The 21617-nt window shown below is 42.9% G+C and overlaps 1 protein-coding gene across 9 annotated transcripts in view; it reads left to right on the top strand.

The window, feature by feature from the left end:
* The window catches only part of magi2a (membrane associated guanylate kinase, WW and PDZ domain containing 2a), a 246271-nt gene that overhangs the window by 156948 nt on the left and 67706 nt on the right, over positions 1-21617 (top strand). For 5 of the 9 annotated variants that reach the window (XM_082168179.1, XM_082168181.1, XM_082168178.1 and 2 more), the window contains exons 7-9: positions 11892-11949; positions 16629-16750; positions 20161-20295. In XM_082168179.1, the coding sequence (XP_082024305.1) occupies positions 11892-11949; positions 16629-16750; positions 20161-20295 (315 nt within the window). The remainder of the gene's footprint in view (positions 1-11891; positions 11950-16628; positions 16751-20160; positions 20296-21617) is intronic. The other 4 variants (XM_082168183.1, XM_082168184.1, XM_082168182.1 and 1 more) reach the window with 1 other exon arrangement.

Below are 21617 nucleotides of genomic sequence, written 5' to 3'. Positions count from 1 at the left end.
TGTGGTCCAGGAATGGGCTCAGCCAGGTTGATGTGAGGGGGTCTGAGAATTCATTTTCTCAGCTCCCCCAGGTCCCAGGCTGGGCTCCTCGGCGGTGTGGTTGAGGACTGTACCCTACAGTCTTTGACCCCCCCCAGAAGCAGACTGAGGCCTTCTGCACCGACGGTCATCCGTCCGTGCGGTCTCCTTAGTCTGCTTCCCGCCGAGGCCGCCTCCCTGCGACTCCTCCCCTCGAGCCTTCACTGGGCCCGAGCAGGAGAGGGTTGCAGGAGGGCGGCACCGCCCGTCTCTGCCCCTTAGCCGGCCAAACGCCAGGCTAAGCAGCATTTTCGAGACGGGTGGCTTGCTCGGCGGTGTGATTGAGGACTGCGCCCAACAGTCTTCGATCATCCCCTGAAGTGGACTGAGGCCTTCTGCACCAATGGTCATCCTTCCGTGCGGTCTCCTTAGTCTGCTTCCCGCCGAGGCCGCCTCCCTGCGGCTCCTCCCCTCGAGCCTTCACCGGCCCCGGGCTGGAGGGGGATGCAGGAGGGCGGCACTGCCCGTCTCCGCCCCTTAGCTGGCCAGACACCAGGCTAAGCAGCACTTTCGAGACGGGCAGCTTGGAGTTAGGGCTCAGTTCTTTTCAGGAGTTGGTAGCAGGGCCACTCCGTCCCCCAGTGGAGGGCCGCGGGAGAATCTCTTATTTCAAGAACTGATGCCCCTTCCTCCGAGCCCCAAGAGGCTGTGGATGACAGTGCGCGCCGCTCACGAGCCTCGCCACTCTCGTCCCCTTCTGTCGCCAGACCCCTGCCAGAGTACGCCCCCGTGGGACGCTGGTCCTCCCCTGGCCTCCTCTGGCAGGGCGCGGCTAATGACCGTGCCCCCACACCGGGCCGCTATGCCACCCACGTCCGGGCCGGTCATTCCGCTTCGCTGCACCACCAGTGTACGTCTGGCTCGCTTGACCCCGCTGGTACAGCTTTTGGGAGCTTCCCAGACTGTCCCGTTGGGTCGCGAGAACCATCAGGCTCGGCTACGCGATTCAGTTCGCACGGTCTCCTCCTCGCTTCAGGGGAGTCCGCTTCACTATGGTCGGTGGCAATGCCCCTGTCATGAGAGTGGAGGTCGCCACCCTACTGGCGAAGGGTGCGATCGAGATTGTCCCTCCAGCCGAAATGAAGTCCGGCCTTTACAGCCCCTACTTCATTGTACCGAAGGCAGCGATCGACCTGAAGGACGCCTACTTCCATGTCTCCATTCTTCCTCGACACAGACCGTTCCTACGGTTTGCTTTCGAGGGGCAGGCATACCAGTACGCGGTTTTCCCTTTCGGGCTAGCCCTGTCTCCTCGTGTCTTCACGAAGGTCGTCGAGGCCGCCCTTGTTCCTCTACGGGAACACGGGGTTCGCATCCTGAACTGTCTCGTCGACTGGCTGATCCTAGCTCACTCTCGAGACCAGGTTTGCGAACACAGGGACCGAGTGCTCCGGCACCTAGCTCATCTGGGCCTTCGGGTCAACTGGGAGAAGAGCAAACTCTGCCCCGTGCAGAGGATCTCTTTTCTCGGTATGGATATCGACTCGGTCGCCATGTGCACGCAGCTTACGAGCGAGCGCGCGCAGTCACTGCTGACTTGCCTTCGTCAATTCGAGGGCAAGAGTGCGGTCCCACTGAAACTTTTTCAGAGGCTCCTGGGGCATATGGCATCCGCAGCCGCAGTAACGCCGCTCGGATTGCTTCATATGAGACCGCTTTGGCTTCGCGATCGAGTCCCGAGGTGGGCATGGCAACACGGCACGCTCCGAGTCCCAGTGACTCCGACCTGTCGTCAGACCTTCACCCCGTGGTTGAACCTCAGTTTTCTTCGGGCTGGTGTGCCCTTAGAACGAGCTTCCAGGCATGTTGTTGTATCAACAGATGCCTCCACCACGGGCTGGGGCGCCATGTGCAATGGACATGCTGCCGCGGGCTCCTGGACAGGTCCCCAACGCCTTTGGCATGTCAATTGCCTCGAGTTGCTGGCTGTACGCCTTGTCCTGCACCGCTTCCGGGCGTTGCTCAGGGGTCAACACGTACTAGTCCGATCAGACAATACCGCCACAGTAGCGTACATCAACCGTCAAGGTGGTCTACGCTCCCGCCGTATGTCGCAACTCGCCCGCCACCTCCTCATATGGAGTCAGAAGCATCTGAGGTCGCTTCAAGCCATTTATATCCCGGGAGAGCTGAACCGTGCGGCCGACGAGCTGTCTCGGCTTCGGCCTCTCGCTGGAGAATGGAGACTCCATCCCCAGTCGGTCCAGCTGATTTGGGATCAGTTCGGGGACGCTCAGATAGATCTGTTTGCCTCCCACGACTCGTCCCATTGCGACCTGTTTTATTCCCTGACCGAGGGCACGCTCGGCACGGATGCACTTGCGCACAGCTGGCCGCGGGGCCTACGCAAGTATGCGTTTCCCCCAGTGAGCCTTCTTGCGCAGACTTTGCGCAAGATCAGGGAGGACGAGGAGCAGGTGATATTAGTTGCCCCGTATTGGCCCAACTGCACCTGGTTCCCAGAACTAGTACTCCTCGCGACAGCACCTCCCTGGCCTATTCCTCTGAGGAAGGACCTGCTTTCTCAGGGACGGGGCACCCTGTGGCACCCTCATCCCGATCTTTGGAACCTCCACGTGTGGCTCCTGGACGGGACGAGGTAGGTTTGAGTACCCTACCACCAGCGGTGGTGGCTACCATCACTTCCGCTAGAGCATCGTCCACGAGACATGTCTATGCGTTGAAGTGGAACCTCTTCGTCAACTGGTGTTCTTCTAAACATCAAGAACCCACGAAATGCTCGATCAGTGTCGTGCTTTCCTTCCTGCAAGAAGGGTTGGAGCGAAGGCTGTCTCCCTCCACCCTGAAAGTGTATGTTGCCGCCATTGCCGCACATCACGACGCAGTTGAAGGTAAGTCTCTAGGGAAGCACGACCTGATCGTCAGGTTCCTGAGGGGAGCGAGGAGACTGAATCCTCCTCGTCCTCCCCTCGTGCCCTCTTGGGACCTCTCAGTGGTTTTAACTGCCCTGCAGAGTGCTCACTTTGAGCCTCTGCAATCAGTGGAGCTTAAGTTCCTGTCGATGAAGACAGCGCTCCTGGTTGCATTCGCCTCCATCAAGAGGGTAGGGGACCTGCAGGCATTCTCGGTTGACGAAGCGTGTCTGGAATTCGGGCCGGCTAACTCTCACGTGGTCCTGAGACCCCGGCCTGGATATGTGCCCAAGGTTCCCACCACTCCCTTTCGAGACCAGGTGGTGAACCTGCAAGCGCTGCCTTGGAGGAGGCAGACCCAGCCTTGGCACTGCTCTGTCCAGTACGCGCCCTCCGTGCTTACGTAGACAGAACGCAGTGTTTCAGGACCTCTGACCAGCTCTTTGTCTGTCATGGTAGGGAGCTGAAGGGAAAGGCTCTCGATGCAAAGGTTGTCTCACTGGATAGTGGACGCTATTGCTTTGGCTTACCAGCAGCAAGGTCGACCATGCCCCCTTGGTGTGACGGCCCACTCCACCCGGAGTGTGGCATCCTCTTGGGCTCTAGCGCATGGCGCCTCGCTAACAGACATCTGCAGAGCTGCAGGCTGGGCGACACCTAACACATTCGCGAGATTCTTTAATCTCCGAGTGGAGCCAGTTTCTTCTCACGTACTCGCTTCAACTAGCCGGTAATAGATTCTGCTCAGGTGTCTTCGCTTGCTCGCCATTCCTCTCCACGGACGGGATTCGTGCAATGTTTTCTCAGGTGAGCCTAATAAGCCCTGAGTCTCCTCCAGCACTGACGACGTCAACGCCAGAGTCATGCCACCGGCAGCTTTCGCGCTTGGCTAGGTGCCTCCATGTGCATGGTTCCCCCTCTGGGCGACCCCCACATGTGTATTTCCACTGTAAGCCTCTTCGAGCATGTGTCTTTCCCTTGGCAAGCCACCTTGCCACCCCTGGGGTTGAAATATTCCACCTGCGGTTGGACACCCCAGTGTTTCTCCGTATGCAGCCCTCCGGGGTCATATGTGTATTCCAAGTCCCCCCCTTCGGGTTGGGCATGATGGCATATTTCCACTGAGATATGCTTCCCAGTGTACCTTGGTATTCCTGTGTTAAGTAGGAGTCCTTCGTCCGTGCCAGTCTCACGACAGGGAGCTCAGACTTACGCAGGGCACTGGAAGACAGTCGAGAGGTGGCGTGATTTCACTGGGAACCCCATTCGTCGTCATCCGACGTAACTCGGAGTGACAACGAAAGGGAACGTCTCGGTTACGTATGTAACCCTCGTTCCCTGAGTAGGGAACGGAGACGTTACGTCTCCCTGCCACTTCCGCTGTACCGCTGGAACGCCTGAGTTCAGTCTCGGCTCCTCAGCGAAGACATATCTGCATGTTGCAGCGTACTTCCTTATATACCCCCAGGGTGGGGCGGAGTTACGCAATGCAAATTCCGCAGACCCATGGCATTTCATTGCCATAGGCTCGTTTTATATACTCGAAGATGACAGGCTTTCTAAGCGAAACCCCATTCGTCGTCATCCGACGTAACGTCTCCGTTCCCTACTCAGGGAACGAGGGTTACATACGTAACCGAGACGTTTCTTTACAAAGTGGCATCGCCAACTACTGGCCTGCCGTGAATAATACAGCATTTTTTGTCATTTTCGCGGATCCTTGTGGACCTTTCGGGGATCGTTTTGACAATGCTCACAAAGGAAAAACGTTTCCGTTTTTAGTGCATCGTTGTCGTGTAAATGTACTCCATCTCACAATGTCCTGCCAACCCCCTAGAACACCCTAGCCTAGAAGCTGTATAACAACACCCTAGCAACCATCTACCAATGCCTACCAACCACTGTAACTGCAACTGTATAGCAACACCACCCAGAACACCCTATTAACCATAAGGCAATGCCCCAAAACATTCTAGCATCAAGGCAGTGAATTTTACACTGGCAAACACCACTCACATATTCTTTAGTAAGTGTAACAATCCAATTTTTCACACTCTACTTCTAGCACTTATGAGTGTGTTTGAAATGATCTTGAGCTGAAGTATCTCAAAGTGAATATGATGTTAAATTCATCATGTCTGCAAGGGTATTCACCGCTGTTATAGTTGCTGTAAGATGATTTATTCATTGCTATCTTCCTCTCAGTTCACACATTTGTGCACTAAAAGCTAACTTTGTGTTTGCTGTATAATCAACTGTGCCAGTGCAAGGTGCTGCTTGTTAGAATGCATGTGCGAAACAACGCGTTTCACGTGTCAGCGGATTCCCGCAGTTCAAAGGCCTGTCAGCCAGCTTTGTGAAAACACTCATCACTGCGGATTTGCGCGGACGCGTGCGTTGTTGCGTAACTCGGCCGCCCTCTTTTGTTTTGGAAAATGAAGGGAAGACACAGACACAGCTCTGGATGCAAATCAAAGTCGTCTGCTGTTTTCTTTAATACTGTCACCCTCATGTTCCTAGACTGTTTGTTTCCCCGCGTATATTTGCCGCAGCACGGAGTGAAGTTTCCGTAGATATGCCACAGTGTCTCTCCTGTTTACCTGTCATCTCGCCTCTCTCCCCGTGTCGATGTTTCTCTCTGATGGTACGAATTCCCTGGGTTTGCGAGTGAATGAATAAGCACAACTAACATGTCTCTCTGTGTCTGTCGCTCGTGTTTCATTGCATTTCATCATTTCTGAAGCCGTCACTGTCAGCGAGCACCCCGAAAAAATATAACACGCTCACACTTGCTGGGAACAGGTGGAGATATGATTACAGAAACAGATGCATGGATGGATTGATGGATGGATGCGGCTTTATCACTTGACAGCTGTGTCAATACGGGAGTGATTTTTGTTTTCTCAGTGATATTGTACAAATTAGCTAAATTAATGAACAAAATGTACACGCAAAAGCCCAACAGCGTCGCATTACAACACACAGCGGTGTGATTTTTCTCTGAGATTTTTATTCATGCAAGTTGCATGAGGTGTCACAGCAATTTTGGGCTATTGTGCATTCTTAGAACGACAAAAAGCCTAATTTTCCTCTAGCTGTAACAATTGAGATTGGATCTGAAATGGAATATTCTGGTTCATAAACATCCCCTGATAACAGCTTTTTTTTTTTGCAGATATTGCTTTCAGTTTCTTGCATTTTCTCGTGAGTAATTAGTTTAGTTGCCGTCAGAAGTAGTTTTATCTTTCATAAACGCTTAGAGTCACATAACACATAAATGTTAATTTGAAGGAACGCTGGGTTTTAGGCAAATCTAAATCTATGTCTCCCTTTATCTCTCAAAAATGCTTCTAAAGAAAGTAATCCGTTCCCATTCATCTCAGTGGCAGTCGTTCGCCTTTAGTACGCAAGATGATGCCATTTTTGCTTCACGGACACTTCTGGAGACCATTTTTAGTGAGAAGAATTCCTGGTGAAAAATTACCCATTATTCTACAAAGAAATCTCCACCAATCAGAGAATAATGACGAGCAAGTCAGATTTCCTACACTCTCAAAATAGCCTACTCAAATATGTGTGTCTATATGCATTATTTTCAATAAACTATGTTGTTTCTATATACTTAATCAACAACTTTAAATCAATAGTTTTATTTTTCTCCATTATTTCTAATTTAATTATATAATTCACAATGCTTCATGGGATAATAGTTGTTTCACTCATTTAAATTTAAGTGCACAGTCTTGTATCTTTATCTTTTCAAATGCTTTTTTGCCCCAAATCAAAGTTTATAATATTGTGATTCACCTCGTAGCTGGTTGGTTCAGTTCATGGATTATTACCCTTTATCAAATACTTTTTAAAAATCCCTATGGGAAAAATGCCTCCTGAACCAAAGCCACTGAAAAGTGGGAAAGTCTCTATTATTGCACTAATAGTTGAACTCTACTCCAAATAAACAGGAGTAGATGCATTCATATTTTTTTTTTACTTTTAAGAGTCCTGAGTCCTCCGTAAAATTGTGCCACTTGTAAAACAGCTACTATAATATAATAGGAATATTTGCGGTTATATGTTCCTTTTATTTTTTTTTGCAATACATGGCTACTTTAAATGGCCATCAATTCAAAACAAAAACAAAACCTTTCACACTAACAGCGATTTTATTGTGCTGTATGCAAAACTGACAACTTTTGATAACAAATCAGTTTTTTGCAGCAAAAAAAAAACAAAAAAACTATTTATCGAAGAATCCTGGCGAACAAATTACATTTTAAAATATATTTAAAAAAATTATTCAATTATTGGTTAACATTTAAATTAATGTTTCACTGTATTTTTTGATCAAATAAATGCATCAATTTTTTTTCCTATGAAAATGACTAAGGCACATAATGATTTTGTCCCTCAAATAAAATAAAATAAAGATTGTTTCTTAATTTTTTCTGTCAATAAAAGAAAACTATCTTACCTGTTAAACAATGACAATTACTAAAACAGTTACCAATCAATTCCCTAGTAAATTCTTTAAAAGATTTCCACCAAAGCCACTTTTTGCTCTCAAGTGGCATTTTATTTTATTTTATTTTATTTTTGTCGAGCCTGTAAACATTGATTCAGCAAACCTATAAAGCTTTAGTTCATATTGTTTTTCCCTCATACTTTCTTTTGTTTCCTTCCTCTCCTCCCTTCTCTTCTCCACCCCCCTCATTTCCGTAAAGGTCAAAGCTTTTAACAAAAAGATACTGCTGCCTGTTTTCACTGCAAAGGGCAGGCAGATTTTTAAATAGCAAGATTATTTAAATATTGTGCAAACAAAATGCAAATATTGAAGAAGGTAATTAGCTTGAGCTCACGATTCTCAAGGGCTATAAAGGGTGGATTACTCTATATTTGGAGGCTATGAGATTAGTCCAAACTCTAAAATTCAGTTTATAACACATCACTTTTACTTTGTAAAAGTCCTCAGTTGATCCCACAGACCTCCATCGCAACATCACAGTGTGACGTGAAAGGAGAACAGGGGTTTTTTATGTAATAATTTAGTTTGTTTTGTGTAATTTGCCTTTTCTGTTCTTTTCTAAACACATTTAGTTCAGCTCTATGCTCTGTTTGTGTCAAGATCAATTGGTTCAGATTTCAGTTAAACTGACAATGAGGCAGAGAGCTGATCTGAGAACAGCAGAACGTCTGTGGTGTCTCGCATAGTCAAGTAGACTTGTTCAACTATCAGTATGAAGTCTGGTCCACTTAGCAGCTTTTTCTGGCCAAGCACTGCCCTTTTAGACAGAAAAAGACAACCTGACTGACGTGCAGTGGACACACCAAGCCGATGTCAAAGAACTAGCGGCGACAAAAGCTGACTGTGGTGCCGCCTTTCATCGGATGTGCCAATAGCTGCGCTTGAACACACCAAAAGGACTAAAGGTGATTGTCAACTAGCTGTGCGTTCTGCGTCTGCTTGTAAGTAAATATCTGTCTATATCAGCCGATATCAATAGTCTATTTTCGTCATTCAAAAAGGGAAACCGAAACTTGGACAGCAGATATGCAAACCGTTTGCTTGCTTACCATTTTGAATATCAATCACGCTGATCACTTTCTTTATTCCACTCAGTTATTATGAAAATATTCGCGTATTCGAATGCTCAGGTAAGATTATGTAAAATTATAGCAGGCTTCTGTCTGTACCGTCTTGACTTCTTTGCTCGCTGTTTTGCTATTATTCTCATGCACTGACTCGTTCGCTAAGCTGAACAGCCAATCAGATTTCTCTCTCTCACAAACGGCCCAACATCGATTCTACATGCTGAATCAGCCACACACAAAAAACAAAACAGACGGAGTCCGACTAGAGCCAATGGTGCCCAGATTTTTGAAAAAATCAATTGCCCAACGGCCGACCGTCGGCTTGGTGTCCCGGCCTAAAATGTTGCATTTCTGCTAACTTAACTAAATTTTTCAGTGGCATGACAGCAGTTATTTTATAAATAGTGAAGCCTATACAGCAGAGCCAACTGAGGCAACAAATCAAACATCTTTTCTCTCTCAAACAAAACATTAGGAAATGTAATTCATTTGAGTGAATTGGTTTGTTCGCACGGTTCATGTGATTTAAATATCAATTCACTGATTCATTTACAGTTGTTCATCACTGTGTTTTCGGCTTAATTAGAATAAATTAGCATGTTTTCTATTTTGTTACTTCATTTATTAATTCATTTATTGGTGTACATCATGTTTGAGTGGTGTGTTTTTTGTAATTAAATGAATAAAATAGAATCATCTGATAGCTGTATATTTATAAAAATGCTGTCTATTTAAATAGTATCAATGTAATTAGCTACTTTTTGTAAGTAACTGGATAAGGTTGCACTGAAAAAAAAAAGTAACTAACTGGTATCTAAATTAATAGATATTAGTATCTATTTTTGGTTTTCAAGTAAAAAATATGATTTAATATCACTATTTAAACCTAAATACATTAGTTTATGCAAACAAAACTAATTAGTATGGGTTAAATCAGGCAAAATAGTCGTCGAGGTTAAAATGACAGGTTTATGACTTTTACCATGTAGCTTGATTATAGTTTAAATCAGGGATAGGCAACTTCGGTCCTGGAGGGCCACTGTCCTGCAGAGTTTAGCTTCAACCCTGATAAAAACTCACCTGTCTATATCTATCTAGTAATCCTGAAAACATTGATTGCCTTGTTCAGGTGTGTTTAATTAGGGTTGGAGCTAAACTCTGCAGGACAGTAGCCCTCCAGGACCGGAGTTGCCTATCCCTGGTTTAAATGCTTTGGCTTGGCTAGCTACAGTTTCCCTGTGCCCTCATGGGAATCCCTCTCTCTTTCAGTTCATTTCCTGTCAACTTTCTCTACTCTCCTGTCAAAATAAAGGCAAAACACACACACACACACACACACACACACACACACACACACACACACACACACATCCCATTACATAGTTGGCGCAATAGGAGAATGCACCACAGAGAATAGACAGCATGTGACAGAAGCGAGATCATTTTCTCCACACATTTTTTTTTTTTTGGGAATACCAGAGAAAGATGTTATCTGTACATATTGTTTACCAAGCCATGTTATTTTTATATTGCGTTATCATTAATGGACTGTCTGTGTCTGTGTTCTTTAATTTGGGCATTGTCAGTAGATCACCCGCAGAATTTTCCACTCCCATCTGCACTTTTATGAGATTGCGGTCTTATGCTAATGTGTTTACTAAATCTGGCCCTATAGGTGGTTGCTGTAAAATGCTGCTCTAATATATTCTGGTCTCTAAATATGGCTTGGGTCTCTCCGTCAATGTAAATCTATATGGGATTTTTTTCACCTACAAGGAAAAAATAATAAAAACAATCATTTTGAAAAGTAATAATGCACTTCTCCTCAACAAGCTGCATGATTTGATATATTCAAGCTCATAGCACAAATGAAAGTTTTATTGCACCCATTTAATACTTCCCTTTAAATCCTTATAAATGTTCATCCTAAAGATTGTTCTGTGCACTCGGATGTCTTTACAAGTTAACTGCACAGCAGTAGAGTAATACCCAACAGCGCTTTGATGTGTGTGTGTGTGTGTGTGTGTGTGTGTGTGTGTGTGTGTGTGTGTGTGTGTGTGTGTGTGTGTGTGTGTGTGTGTGTGTGTGTGTGTGTGTGTGTGTGTGTGTGTGTGTGTGTGTGTGTGTGCGTTAGCCAGATTAAGTGAGAACATCACACACTTTCTGTCTCTTGTAATTTACAAAGTTGTGTGTGATATACACAGAGTCGGGTATTTCAGCCTGCTCGACGCCGCTGAATGTATGATTTGTGTGTGTGCTTGTAATTACGCTGTGTTTCCTTGACACTTTCGTCTGAAGCTCAGCGTGTGTGCATGCTATATGGAGCGTGTGTATTCAAGTGTGGAAGCGTATGTGTATATTTTAGTCTAATAATAAGATTTCAGCTGAATGACACAGTCTCTGTGACCAATGAATTGTAAGTCTTATTATATATGGAGTAACACTAACTAACACAGAAAATGTTAGGATAGACAGTGAAAACAGCATATTCTCAGGAAATGGTGCTATTTACTATGGTAAGAATATTATTTGTTTACTAAATTATTTATTTCATTTGAAAAAGTTACTTAAAAGTGGAAATATCTATGTCTGTCTATTTGTCTGTATCTCTGTCTGTCTGTCTGTCTGTCTGTCTGCTATCTACTGTCTGTCTATTTGTCTGTATCTCTGTCTGTCTGTCTGTCTGTCTGTCTGCTATCTACTGTCTGTCTGTCTGTCTGCCAATACATACAATTGTCAGTCTTAATTAGCATATAATATCACAAATATTATTGTATTTTGTATCAAGAACAATATTTCTCTCTTAAAAAAAACCTTCTCCCCCTAACTATTAAGCTGTCTGAAAATCAGACCATTATTTTTAAAAGCAGGAATATCACATCTACAATAGAGGTGAACAAAAAAATACAAGGACGAAGATAAATTCTGCAATTTTCAGAAATGTGTTTAGAAAAAAAAAATTTGCATACAATGAAAGCACAATATTTTAATTTCAATAAAAGCAAAACATTTTTACTCTGTATAACCCATTAAAATGTCATGGTGATGAATGGGGCCCTGCAAATTAGAATATATTGTGAAAGACTGTGACAAATGTTTAAGAATAAAATGAATGCTTTGTTTTAAAAGTTATTTTGCATTTGCACACTAAATCTTTCAAATAATAATGCGAAGCTCAGTATTCTGTTAATTTCCTCAGTAAGTTGTGGGGACACTTAAAGTCCAAATGGCACCCTTTTCAGATAAAGGCCTAATATATAGTAATGAAACAAAATTTTGACTCTACTCTACTACAACATCTAGCTTTGAATTAAACGTTTAAAGCGGAATTTTTTATTGTTTGTTTTTCAGAGCTTCCTTATGGCTGGGAGAAAATCGATGACCCTATTTATGGAACCTACTATGTTGAGTAAGTTCAACTGCTTGAGTTAACACACACCGTTTAATGGCACTTTGTCTAATTTTCTCACAGCTCTGTGTTAAATGGTTATATAGCTTCTGCACCATGCTCAGGACGAAAAACAGCTGCTCCAGTGTTTCCTAATTCAGTTCGCAGTGTGTTTGCGTGTGTGTGCCATCATTTTTCTTTGCTTAATGCACAGTCTGGGGTGAGTTGGAACTATTTATAGTATGGCTTGCTTGGCTACTCTTCCTCCCAGGACAGAGGAGAACAGCAAGCCTAGAGCCAATAATGCAGCTGTAGTATCATGTGGATACACAATCACACACTCTCTCCAACTGCATCATAAAAGCAGCACTGCATCCTCGCCTGGTGTCCTCAGATGGGATTATGGAACTTCATGGCATTGAACTGTAATCATAAAGAATCAGTCCATCTACCAACCTGCTTTGTTGGGTATTTATTATCAATGTTTATCATATATAATTTCAATTGTATATAAAAAACATTGATAATATATATTATGTATATATAATTTAAATTGTCCTGCTGTAACGTGAATTTCCTCTTTGGGTGTTGAGTTTAACTTGATCTTTCTTTATCTTATCTACCTGAATATTTGCTTGGAAATTGTATATGATACATTGAGCAAATTTATTTATTTATTTATTTAAACTTCATAAATACTCTATCTTTCTATCTATCTATGTATCTGTCCTCTATCTGTCTGTTTTTCCTGTCCGCCATCCCTCCATATGTCTGTCTGTCCATCTATCTGTCTGTCTGTCTGGCTGGCTTTCTATCTGTCTATCTACAGTGGTATTTGATACACTGCCGATTTTGCAGGTTTTCCCGCTTACAAAGCATGTAGAAGTCTGTCATTTTGATCATAGGTACTCTTCAACTGTGAGTGACGGAATCTAAAACAAAAATCCAGAAAATCACATTGTATGATTTTTAAGTAATTAATTTGCATTTTATTGCATGACATAAGTATTTTATACATCAGAAAAGCAGAACTTAATATTTGGTACAGAAACCTTTGTTTGCAATTACAGAGGTCATACGTTTCCTGTAGTTCTTGACCAGGTTTGCACACACTGCAGCGGAGATTTTGGCCCACTCCTCCATACAGACCTTCTCCAGATCCTTCAGGTTTCGGGGCTGTCGCTGGGCAATACGGACTTTCAGCTCCCTCCAAAGATTTTCTATTGGGTTCAGGTCTGGAGACTGGCTAGGCCACTCCAGGACCTTGAGATGCTTCTTACGGAGCCCCTCCTTAGTTGCCCTGGCTGTGTGTTTCGGGTCGTTGTCATGCTGGAAGACCCAGCCACGACCCATCTTCAGTGCTCTTACTGAGGGAAGGAGGTTGTTGGCCAAGATCTCGCGATACATGGCCCCATCCATCCTCCCCTCAATACAGTGCAGTCGTCCTGTCCCCTTTGCAGAAAAGCATACCCAAAGAATGATGTTTCCACCTCCATGCTTCACGGTTGGGATGGTGTTCTTGGGGTTGTACTCATCCTTCTTCTTCCTCCAAACAGGGCGAGTGGAGTTTAGACCAAAAAGCTCTATTTTTGTCTCATCAGACCACATGACCTTCTCCCATTCCTCCTCTGGATCATCCAGATGTTCATTGGCAAACTTCAGACGGGCCTGGACATGCGCTGGCTTGAGCAGGGGGACCTTGCGTGCGCTTCAGGATTTTAATCCATGACGGCGTAGTGTGTTACTAATGGTTTTCTTTGAGACTGTGGTCCCAGCTCTCTTCAGGTCATTGACCAGGTCCTGCCGTGTAGTTCTGGGCTGATCCCTCACCTTCCTCATGATCATTGATGCCCCACGAGGTGACATCTTGCATGATGCCCCAGACCGAGGGAGATTGACCGTCATCTTGAACTTCTTCCATTTTCTAATAATTGCGCCAACAGTTGTTGCCTTCTCACCAAGCTGCTTGCCTATTGTCCTGTAGCCCATCCCAGTCTTGTGGAGGTCTACAATTTTATCCCTGATGTCCTTACACAGCTCTCTCGTCTTGGCCATTGTGGAGAGGTTGGAGTCTGTTTGATTGAGTGTGTGGACAGGTGTCTTTTATACAGGTAATGAGTTCAAACAGGTGCAGTTAATACAGGTAATGAGTGGAGAACAGGAGGGCTTCTTAAAGAAAAACTAACAGGTCTGTGAGAGCCGGAATTCTTACTGGTTGGTAGGTGATCAAATATTTATGTCATGCAATAAAATGCAAATTAATTATTTAAAAATCATACAATGTGATTTTCTGGATTTTTGTTTTAGATTCCGTCTCTCACAGTTGAAGAGTACCTATGATACAAATTACAGACCTCTACAGGCTTTGTAAGTAGGAAAACTTGCAAAATCGGCAGTGTATCAAATACTTGTTCTCCACACTGTATCTACAGTATCTATCTATCATCTATCAGTCTGACTGTCTGTCTGTCTGTCTGTCATGTTTCCATAAAGCAATTTGTATTTGGTAATCAGTTATCAAATCTAATTTTATTTGACTTATTTGATTTATTTTAATACTTTTTTTTTGGTCTATCTATGAAAAGGAAGAAAGGCCCAACCTCAGTAGTAATTGTACAATTGTGGGTTTTATGTTGTGGAAGATAACAGCTGAGCAGATCAGAAGCTGCATCTGGTGTGAAATGACTGTAATTTACTATGAATCTGTGTCTAGTGGCTTTTTAGAGGAGACACTTAACAAGAACATTACGCAAAAAGCTTATCATTTGTATTTGTGTTGTGTGTGTATTTTCAGGTTTGACAGACATTACTTTACCCTCTACAGTTGGTATTTAAAGGAACACGCTAACTTTTTGGGACTTTTTGGGAGCTTATTCACCGTATCCCCCAGAGTTAGATAAGTCCATATACAAACCCTTTTCATCTCTGTGCGTGCCGTAACTCAGTCTGACGCACCCACCGTTAGCCTAGCTTAGCACAAAGACTGGAGGTAAACGGCTCCAGCTAGCATACTGCTCCCAATAAGTGACAAAATAACGCCAACATTTTCCTATTTACATGTTGTGATTTGTATAGTCACAGCGTGTACAACAAAGTCACATGAGACACAGCCATCTTCTAACCGTATACATACTGGGAACTATATTCGCAGAAGGTGAAGCTCTGCTACTTGGGCGGTATGCAGTATGCTAGCTGGAGCCGTTTACCTCCAGCCTTTGTGCTAAGCTAGGCTAGCGGTGGGTGCGTCAGACAGAGTTACGGCACGCACGGAGATGTAAAGGGTATGTATGGACTTATCTAACTCTGGGGGATACGGTGAATAAGCTAAAGTCCCAAAAAGTGGGCGTGTTCCTTTAATAGGACCAAGCCAGAACCAATTCCAAGGCTGGTTTCTACTTTGCCCAACCTTGGCTTAATGTGCTGTAAGAAAGTGTAGAACAGATCTCAGCTAAACTGAGAGGGACAGTACTAGGGACAAATTCCATTTGCTCATTATGCTTTGATCCGTTGATTTAATTTCAAGCTTTAGACCTCAAAAGAAATCTAAAACCAATGTTTTCAAAATTGACCTTGCATAGTCTTGGCACAAAGCTGTAATTACAAATGCCACGTCTTTACAAGAAAGCATTACCTCTTTTCAACAGAATGCCTTTTAATGGGGCCTAATTGTCTTTGTACTCTCAAATGGCATGGTTTTCAACAGTGCTTTTTAAAACAGATTGAATTAACTCTGACAGCAAGTGTTGTACAGACAGTCAAAAGAGCCATTTTTCTTCCAGATCAGAGGATGCTCTCATTACTGTCTGATCTCATTCTTACATCACTCTTTAACAAAGACAAAGACTAACTGGGTTTCTGTTTTACTCAATGACCACAGCTTGTTTGACTTTAAATTACTCCTTAAAAGGTATTAAAATTAACACTCATGCTTTTTCTTGTATAGTGCATAACATTTAATGGCTTGTGTCAGTATTTGTTTGCTGGGGGTGGTCAATTCTTGGGTGGGCAAAATTATTTGCATTGATCAACCATTAGAAATTACATTGCAGGATTTGCAGAAAGAAGTTTTCAAAGTGCACAAAGCAAGGGACCAGTGCCATAACTTCATATATGCTTTAATAGCCAGGTACTAATATGGAATGCGCCATGTATGTATTGCATGCAAGCTCAGTTAAATAATTAATCCAAGATGGTGTATAGAGTCAAGAGTGTTTATTATAAATATAGTTCATTCAATACCAAATATCAATGGATTTTGGTTGTAAAACATGCGGTTTTGGTACAGTTTTTGCTCGCCGTTTGGTGGCCAATATAAAATCTGGGTCCTGAAGCAAAATTAGTTGCATTAGAGTACCTTTAGCGTAAGGCTGGAATACACTACATGACTTTTGTGAATATTTTTGCCCTGATTTTCATCGACGAGTCAATGCTAGTTGCCGAAAGTCAGTGCCATTCTGCAGATATTGGGCAGTCAGAGTTGACAGATTTAATAAAATAGCTGCTTTCATAGGTATGCTGTAGCTGGGGCCCATAGTGTTCCAAATCAGTTACTTATGAGGTTCCATTTCAGTTAAAATGCTCCCTAAAAAGGCAGTAGGCAGAACGCTAGGTGGCTCATTTATTGAATAGTCATGCATTTTCAAGTAGCCACTCAAGAAATAAACTTGAACGAATCTCTATTTCTGGTTTTCTGTTTGCAGTCACATAAACCGAAGGACTCAGTTTGAGAACCCAGTTTTAGAGGCCAAGAGAAGACTGCAACAGCAGCAGCAGATGCAGAGTCAGGGCTTGTCCTCTCTCCCCCTACCTACAGTCTACAGAGGTAAAGTATTACTGATATCTTAAAAAATGACCTGAGGAATTTTAAGGTACTTATGCAAATCTGGTTAAACCTTAGGCACACTGATGACATCATAATAACACGTATCTGCTCTCCATGCAATGGCATGTTTAACATCAAATCTGTTGGAATTGCTGATTGAGGCTTGGTGTTCATGACTATTATTATATTTCTCTTATGAGCGCAGTGTCTGTCTCCATAGAAACATCTAAGCTCAGACGTTGTCTTTGGTAGTGTACCATCTGTGAGTGAACTTATTGTTAAGCATATTACTTTCTTACAGCCAGACCTTTGGAATTATTAGTTTTACTTCACCCAAAAATGAAAATCCTGTCAATATTTACTTGAGCACATGTTGTTCCAAACCTGTATGGCTTTCTTGGGACACAAAAGGAGAAATTAATTTCCCCATGCACTTACATTGAGCTAAATTCAAGCTTCAAAAAAACAAACAAATCAAAAAACAAAGGCAAGACCAAATAAATCATTCAGACTGGCTTTGTGTAATAATTATGCCCCTTTTTACAAGATGTAATATACGTCTCTGGTATCCCCAGAATGTGTCGGAGACATTTCTGCTCAAAATACCCCACAGATAATTTATTAAAGTATGTCCAATTTGCCCCTATTTGGGTGTGAGCAAAATCACACCGTTTTATGTGTGTACCTTAAAGGGTTTGTTCAGCCAAAAATGAAAATGATCCCATAATTTACTCACCCTCAAGGCATCCTTGGTCTATTTGACTTTCTGCCAAACACAATCGGAGTTATATTAAATAATACCCTGGCTCTTCCAAGCTTTATAATGGAAGTGAATAGTAACCTAGATTTTGAAGCCCAAAAAAGCACATCTATCCATCATAAAAGTCATCTTAAAAAGCATAAAAGCTCCAGGGGGTTAATAAAGTCCTTTTTGTAAGAAAAATATCCATATTTATAACTTTATAAACTATAATCACTGGCTTCCGGTAACGGCAGTATGCAAATCTAGTTTCATCAGAAGTGTGACCTCTGACCCGACATATGATGTAGGAGTAGCGAAAGCTTAGGTGAGAGTAGTCTCCTCTCGAGGTTCAAACAAATAGGGCATCGGCAACAAATTCAAGCTCCTCTTCTCTTATATCAGAATCCTCCAACATTTCTCTGTAAAAATAATCGTTTTAGACTTCTAATTCATGATGTTTTGTTTTGCTCAATCCTCTTCGCTGCGTCTCTATTCTTTAAAGCTTTTGTCTCTATTCATTGTAAATGCATGAAAGGAATAAAACAGTACTTTATTCAAAATTCTCCTTTTGTGTTTCATGGAAGAAAGAAGAACATTCAGGTTTAGATGGGCATGAGGATGAGGATGAGTAAATAATGACAGAATTTTCCTTTTTGGTGAACTAATCCTGTAAATATAGCTGTACAGTCTATTTGAGCTACGCCTGAATGATTCCTGTTTTCTTTAAGACTTGGTTATCAAATGAGAATGTGTCTCCTTTCATAATATGACCTTGGACTGATTATGGTAAGTAATAATTCCTTTTTTAGTTTATCCATTCAGAATGGTCATGCTGCCACCCACATAAAGGTAAGGAGCAGAGTATGTTCAGCCAGAATGGGCGTTAACAAAGAAGAACTTTCTTTAACTTGTTTCAATAGCCCCTTTCACACAGAGATTCCGGAAAATACACGGATAAAGTGACCCGGGATTTGACCCGGGTTCGTTTGATTTTGGTTCATTCACACTGCCAGTGATTTTCCGGAATCAGAGAGTGCGTTCACACACAACCCGTAAAAATGCCGTAAAGACACGTGACATCGATGTGACTTGTAATCTCAGCAGCGTCTTAAGTTTGCTTATGAGCTGCGATCTCTCTCGAGAAACCACGCTTGTGCATTTTTTTCTCTGATTCGATCATAAAATTGCGCTTTACGTACCGTTTCACAGCTGGCGAACGATCCCACGCTTCAGCGTCATCACTACGACACGGCATTATTACGGCTTTTGTTCACACAGCGCGCGTTCCGGGACTGAACACGGCAATGTTACTAGGTCCCGACCCGGCATCGATCCCGGCATAAATCCCGGGTCGAGTTTGCGTTCACACAGAAGGCGCTCTGGCAATTTGCCGGCAATTTGCCGGGTTCAAAGCGCTGTGTGAAAGGGGCTAATCCATCTTTTTGAGAGAGCAGGCTGCATTAGAAACCTCCAACATACCTATACTATATGGCCAAAAGTACTGTATGTGGACAGCCGAACACCACATTTAATTTCAAAACCATTCGCCATTAATGTTAGGGAGTTGGTCCTCCCTAACAGCTCTCGCTCTTCTTGGAAGGCTTTCCACTAGATGTTGTATCATGTCTGGAGGGATTTGCTCCCGTCTAGACACAATAGCATCAGTGATGTAACTCTGTGTTACAATTCAACACTAAGTTTTTCTATAAGAAATTCTATATTTTTAGATAGGTCTGGTCTTTGTGCAGGCCAGTCAAGATTTTCCATACCAGAATTATTTAAATGTTGACTTATGGTCATACTAGAGTAGAAAATAGCCATCCACAAAAAAAGTACTGTGTATAATACTGTTAATGTAATTACTGTTTTCACTTGTAGAATTAAGATTTGTTTTCATTATCCTCTTGTCAGACTGGTTCATTACAAGTTCATTATCGTGTGTCCACTAGAGAGAAGTACAGTACCTTGAGATTTAAGCAAAGATGGATCATAGAGGAATGAGAAATCATTTACTTGATCTGGATGCTCAGTCTCTCAGATGCTCAAATGTTAAATGTTGACCAATACAGACCGTACTCCTTTAATCCATAGGAACACCTCCTCTTTCTTTAGTAGATCGATTTTGTGGTGACCGCAATTTGCCAAGTAGGACATGTTCCTGGATCAACATCTTTTGTTGGTCAAACCATAGACACAAACCCTAACCATAACTACCCATAAACCAAAGAAAGAATTATAAGATGATTATATTTGTGAGACTTCAACTCCAACCCTATCCCTAATCCTAAATTTAGCCGTAAAAACTGATTGTTGGGAACGTTCTTCCAGGACCAACAAGGATGTTCAACTTGGCAAAATCAACCTAGAATACCTGTTAAAATGTAACACTTTTATGTCCATTGTAGGCCAACTTTGTATCCTTCAATGCCATTTACAGATTTCGTGTATGAGTTGAGGATGCAACCCCAGTCCTACTGTCTAGCCTTAAACTCTAAATTGGATTATTCGCAATGGTTGGACCAACAAAGGGTGTTCAACTTGGCAAACTCACCCTAGAATTTCCTGTTGAAATGTAACTCTTCTATGTCCATAGTAGACCTACCTTAGATCTTTCAATGACATTTCTTGATTTCCTGTGTGAGTTGAGGGTTTTTGTTCTCTGTAACAGTGGAGGAGAGCCCCTCCTCTGCCACCCTACCAAGGGCCAGACTGGCATATGTGGGTCCCGCTCCCGAGCGCTCTCACAGTCTCACTGACCTCTCCGAGGCCCCCCTGTACCGGGCCGGTGTGTTTGGACTGCATGGTACGTCCCTCGACCGGTGCCCCCTTCGTGCAAGGGGAGACTACGGCAAGAGTCTATTCGCCTGGCCTGTTTTTGCATAGTCCTTAAGTTCCTATAAGGAACATTCTCTTAGTTTCATTGGAACCAGTTGAGACTTTTTGTTGTCTTTTATTTTTTTTGGTTTTGTATTTTACTTTTTGCCTGCGCTTCCAGGATTTTTATGAGTACACCTACCCTGCTGAATAGACCAGCATAACTGGATGCCATCATATGTTTGGGATGCTGGTTTATAACAAATGGCTATGTTTCTATAAGCCAAGTAACCAACAACTACCAACTAGTCGATTTGTGAGAGTAGACTAGTCAGTTTAGCTTTAAAGTTCAAGCTTTTATATTTTGCCAAAGTTCATTTTAATGTAGCTTAAATTGTTCATATCATTATTCCTATTAGAATTAAGATTAATATAATGTTATATTAATAACTTGGGGTTTACATCACATATTTCGAGAGCAATATACACAGATACTGTATATCCCTACTGAGTGTTAGTGCCCCAAAATCCTCTCTGAAGACATCATTCAAGCATGATACATCAAGCTTTTCATGATCCGAACAACTCCCGAAAGACAAAATCAAGTGCTGCTCTTAATTTTAATCTCATTACAGAATATACTGTTTCGCTCTAAAATTAATCAGATTACATAGGTAAAATGAGGAATGAATGCCATTTTGTGTGGAATTTATAACCATCCAGAAAACCTGCCAACTTTTCCCATATCTATCTTAACCAACAAGGCTACCTTGGTCAACCAGCTGCTCCAGCTACGTATTGCTGGTGCTTGTCCATCAGGAAGACCAGCACCAAACAAGCATGGATCAGCAAGGAAATTCATGCTGGTCTTTCAGCAGGGTATCTGGACCAGCTATTGTCCCTAACAACCGCATGGCAGAAACTGCTAAAAGACTAGATTTAGCGTAGATGATGGTGAAAAAAGACTTAAGAACCTCTCAACTAAGAAAATAAGATGGAGTGACTAAGGCTGGCATATTGTAACTCCATACTGTGTACTGAAGTAGGCATCTCTTCAGTTTGAAGAAGCAGCTCTTCAGTACAAATATCCTTACAGCGAAACGGCTTCTCCAGAACAGTTTTCGAGATGGCTTTTCTCCACTCTGAGAAAGCAGAAGAACCGCTTTGCCTGTGTTGGTTCTTCTCCTGGCTTTTTTTTTTTTTTTTTGCTTAAGTCTTGGCTGTCCTGAGAGATGTCCCTGGACAAGGCTAAACACTGTTGAGTGTAACATTGGAGTATGTCTAAAGAGCCAAAAGTGAGGCTTGAGCAAA

This window comes from Leuciscus leuciscus (genome assembly GCF_965113295.1).
Source record: "Leuciscus leuciscus genome assembly, chromosome: 4".
NCBI lineage: Eukaryota > Metazoa > Chordata > Actinopteri > Cypriniformes > Leuciscidae > Leuciscus > Leuciscus leuciscus.
The sequence above is the reverse complement of the archived record's forward strand: the minus strand, read 5'-3'. Positions and strand labels throughout refer to the sequence as shown.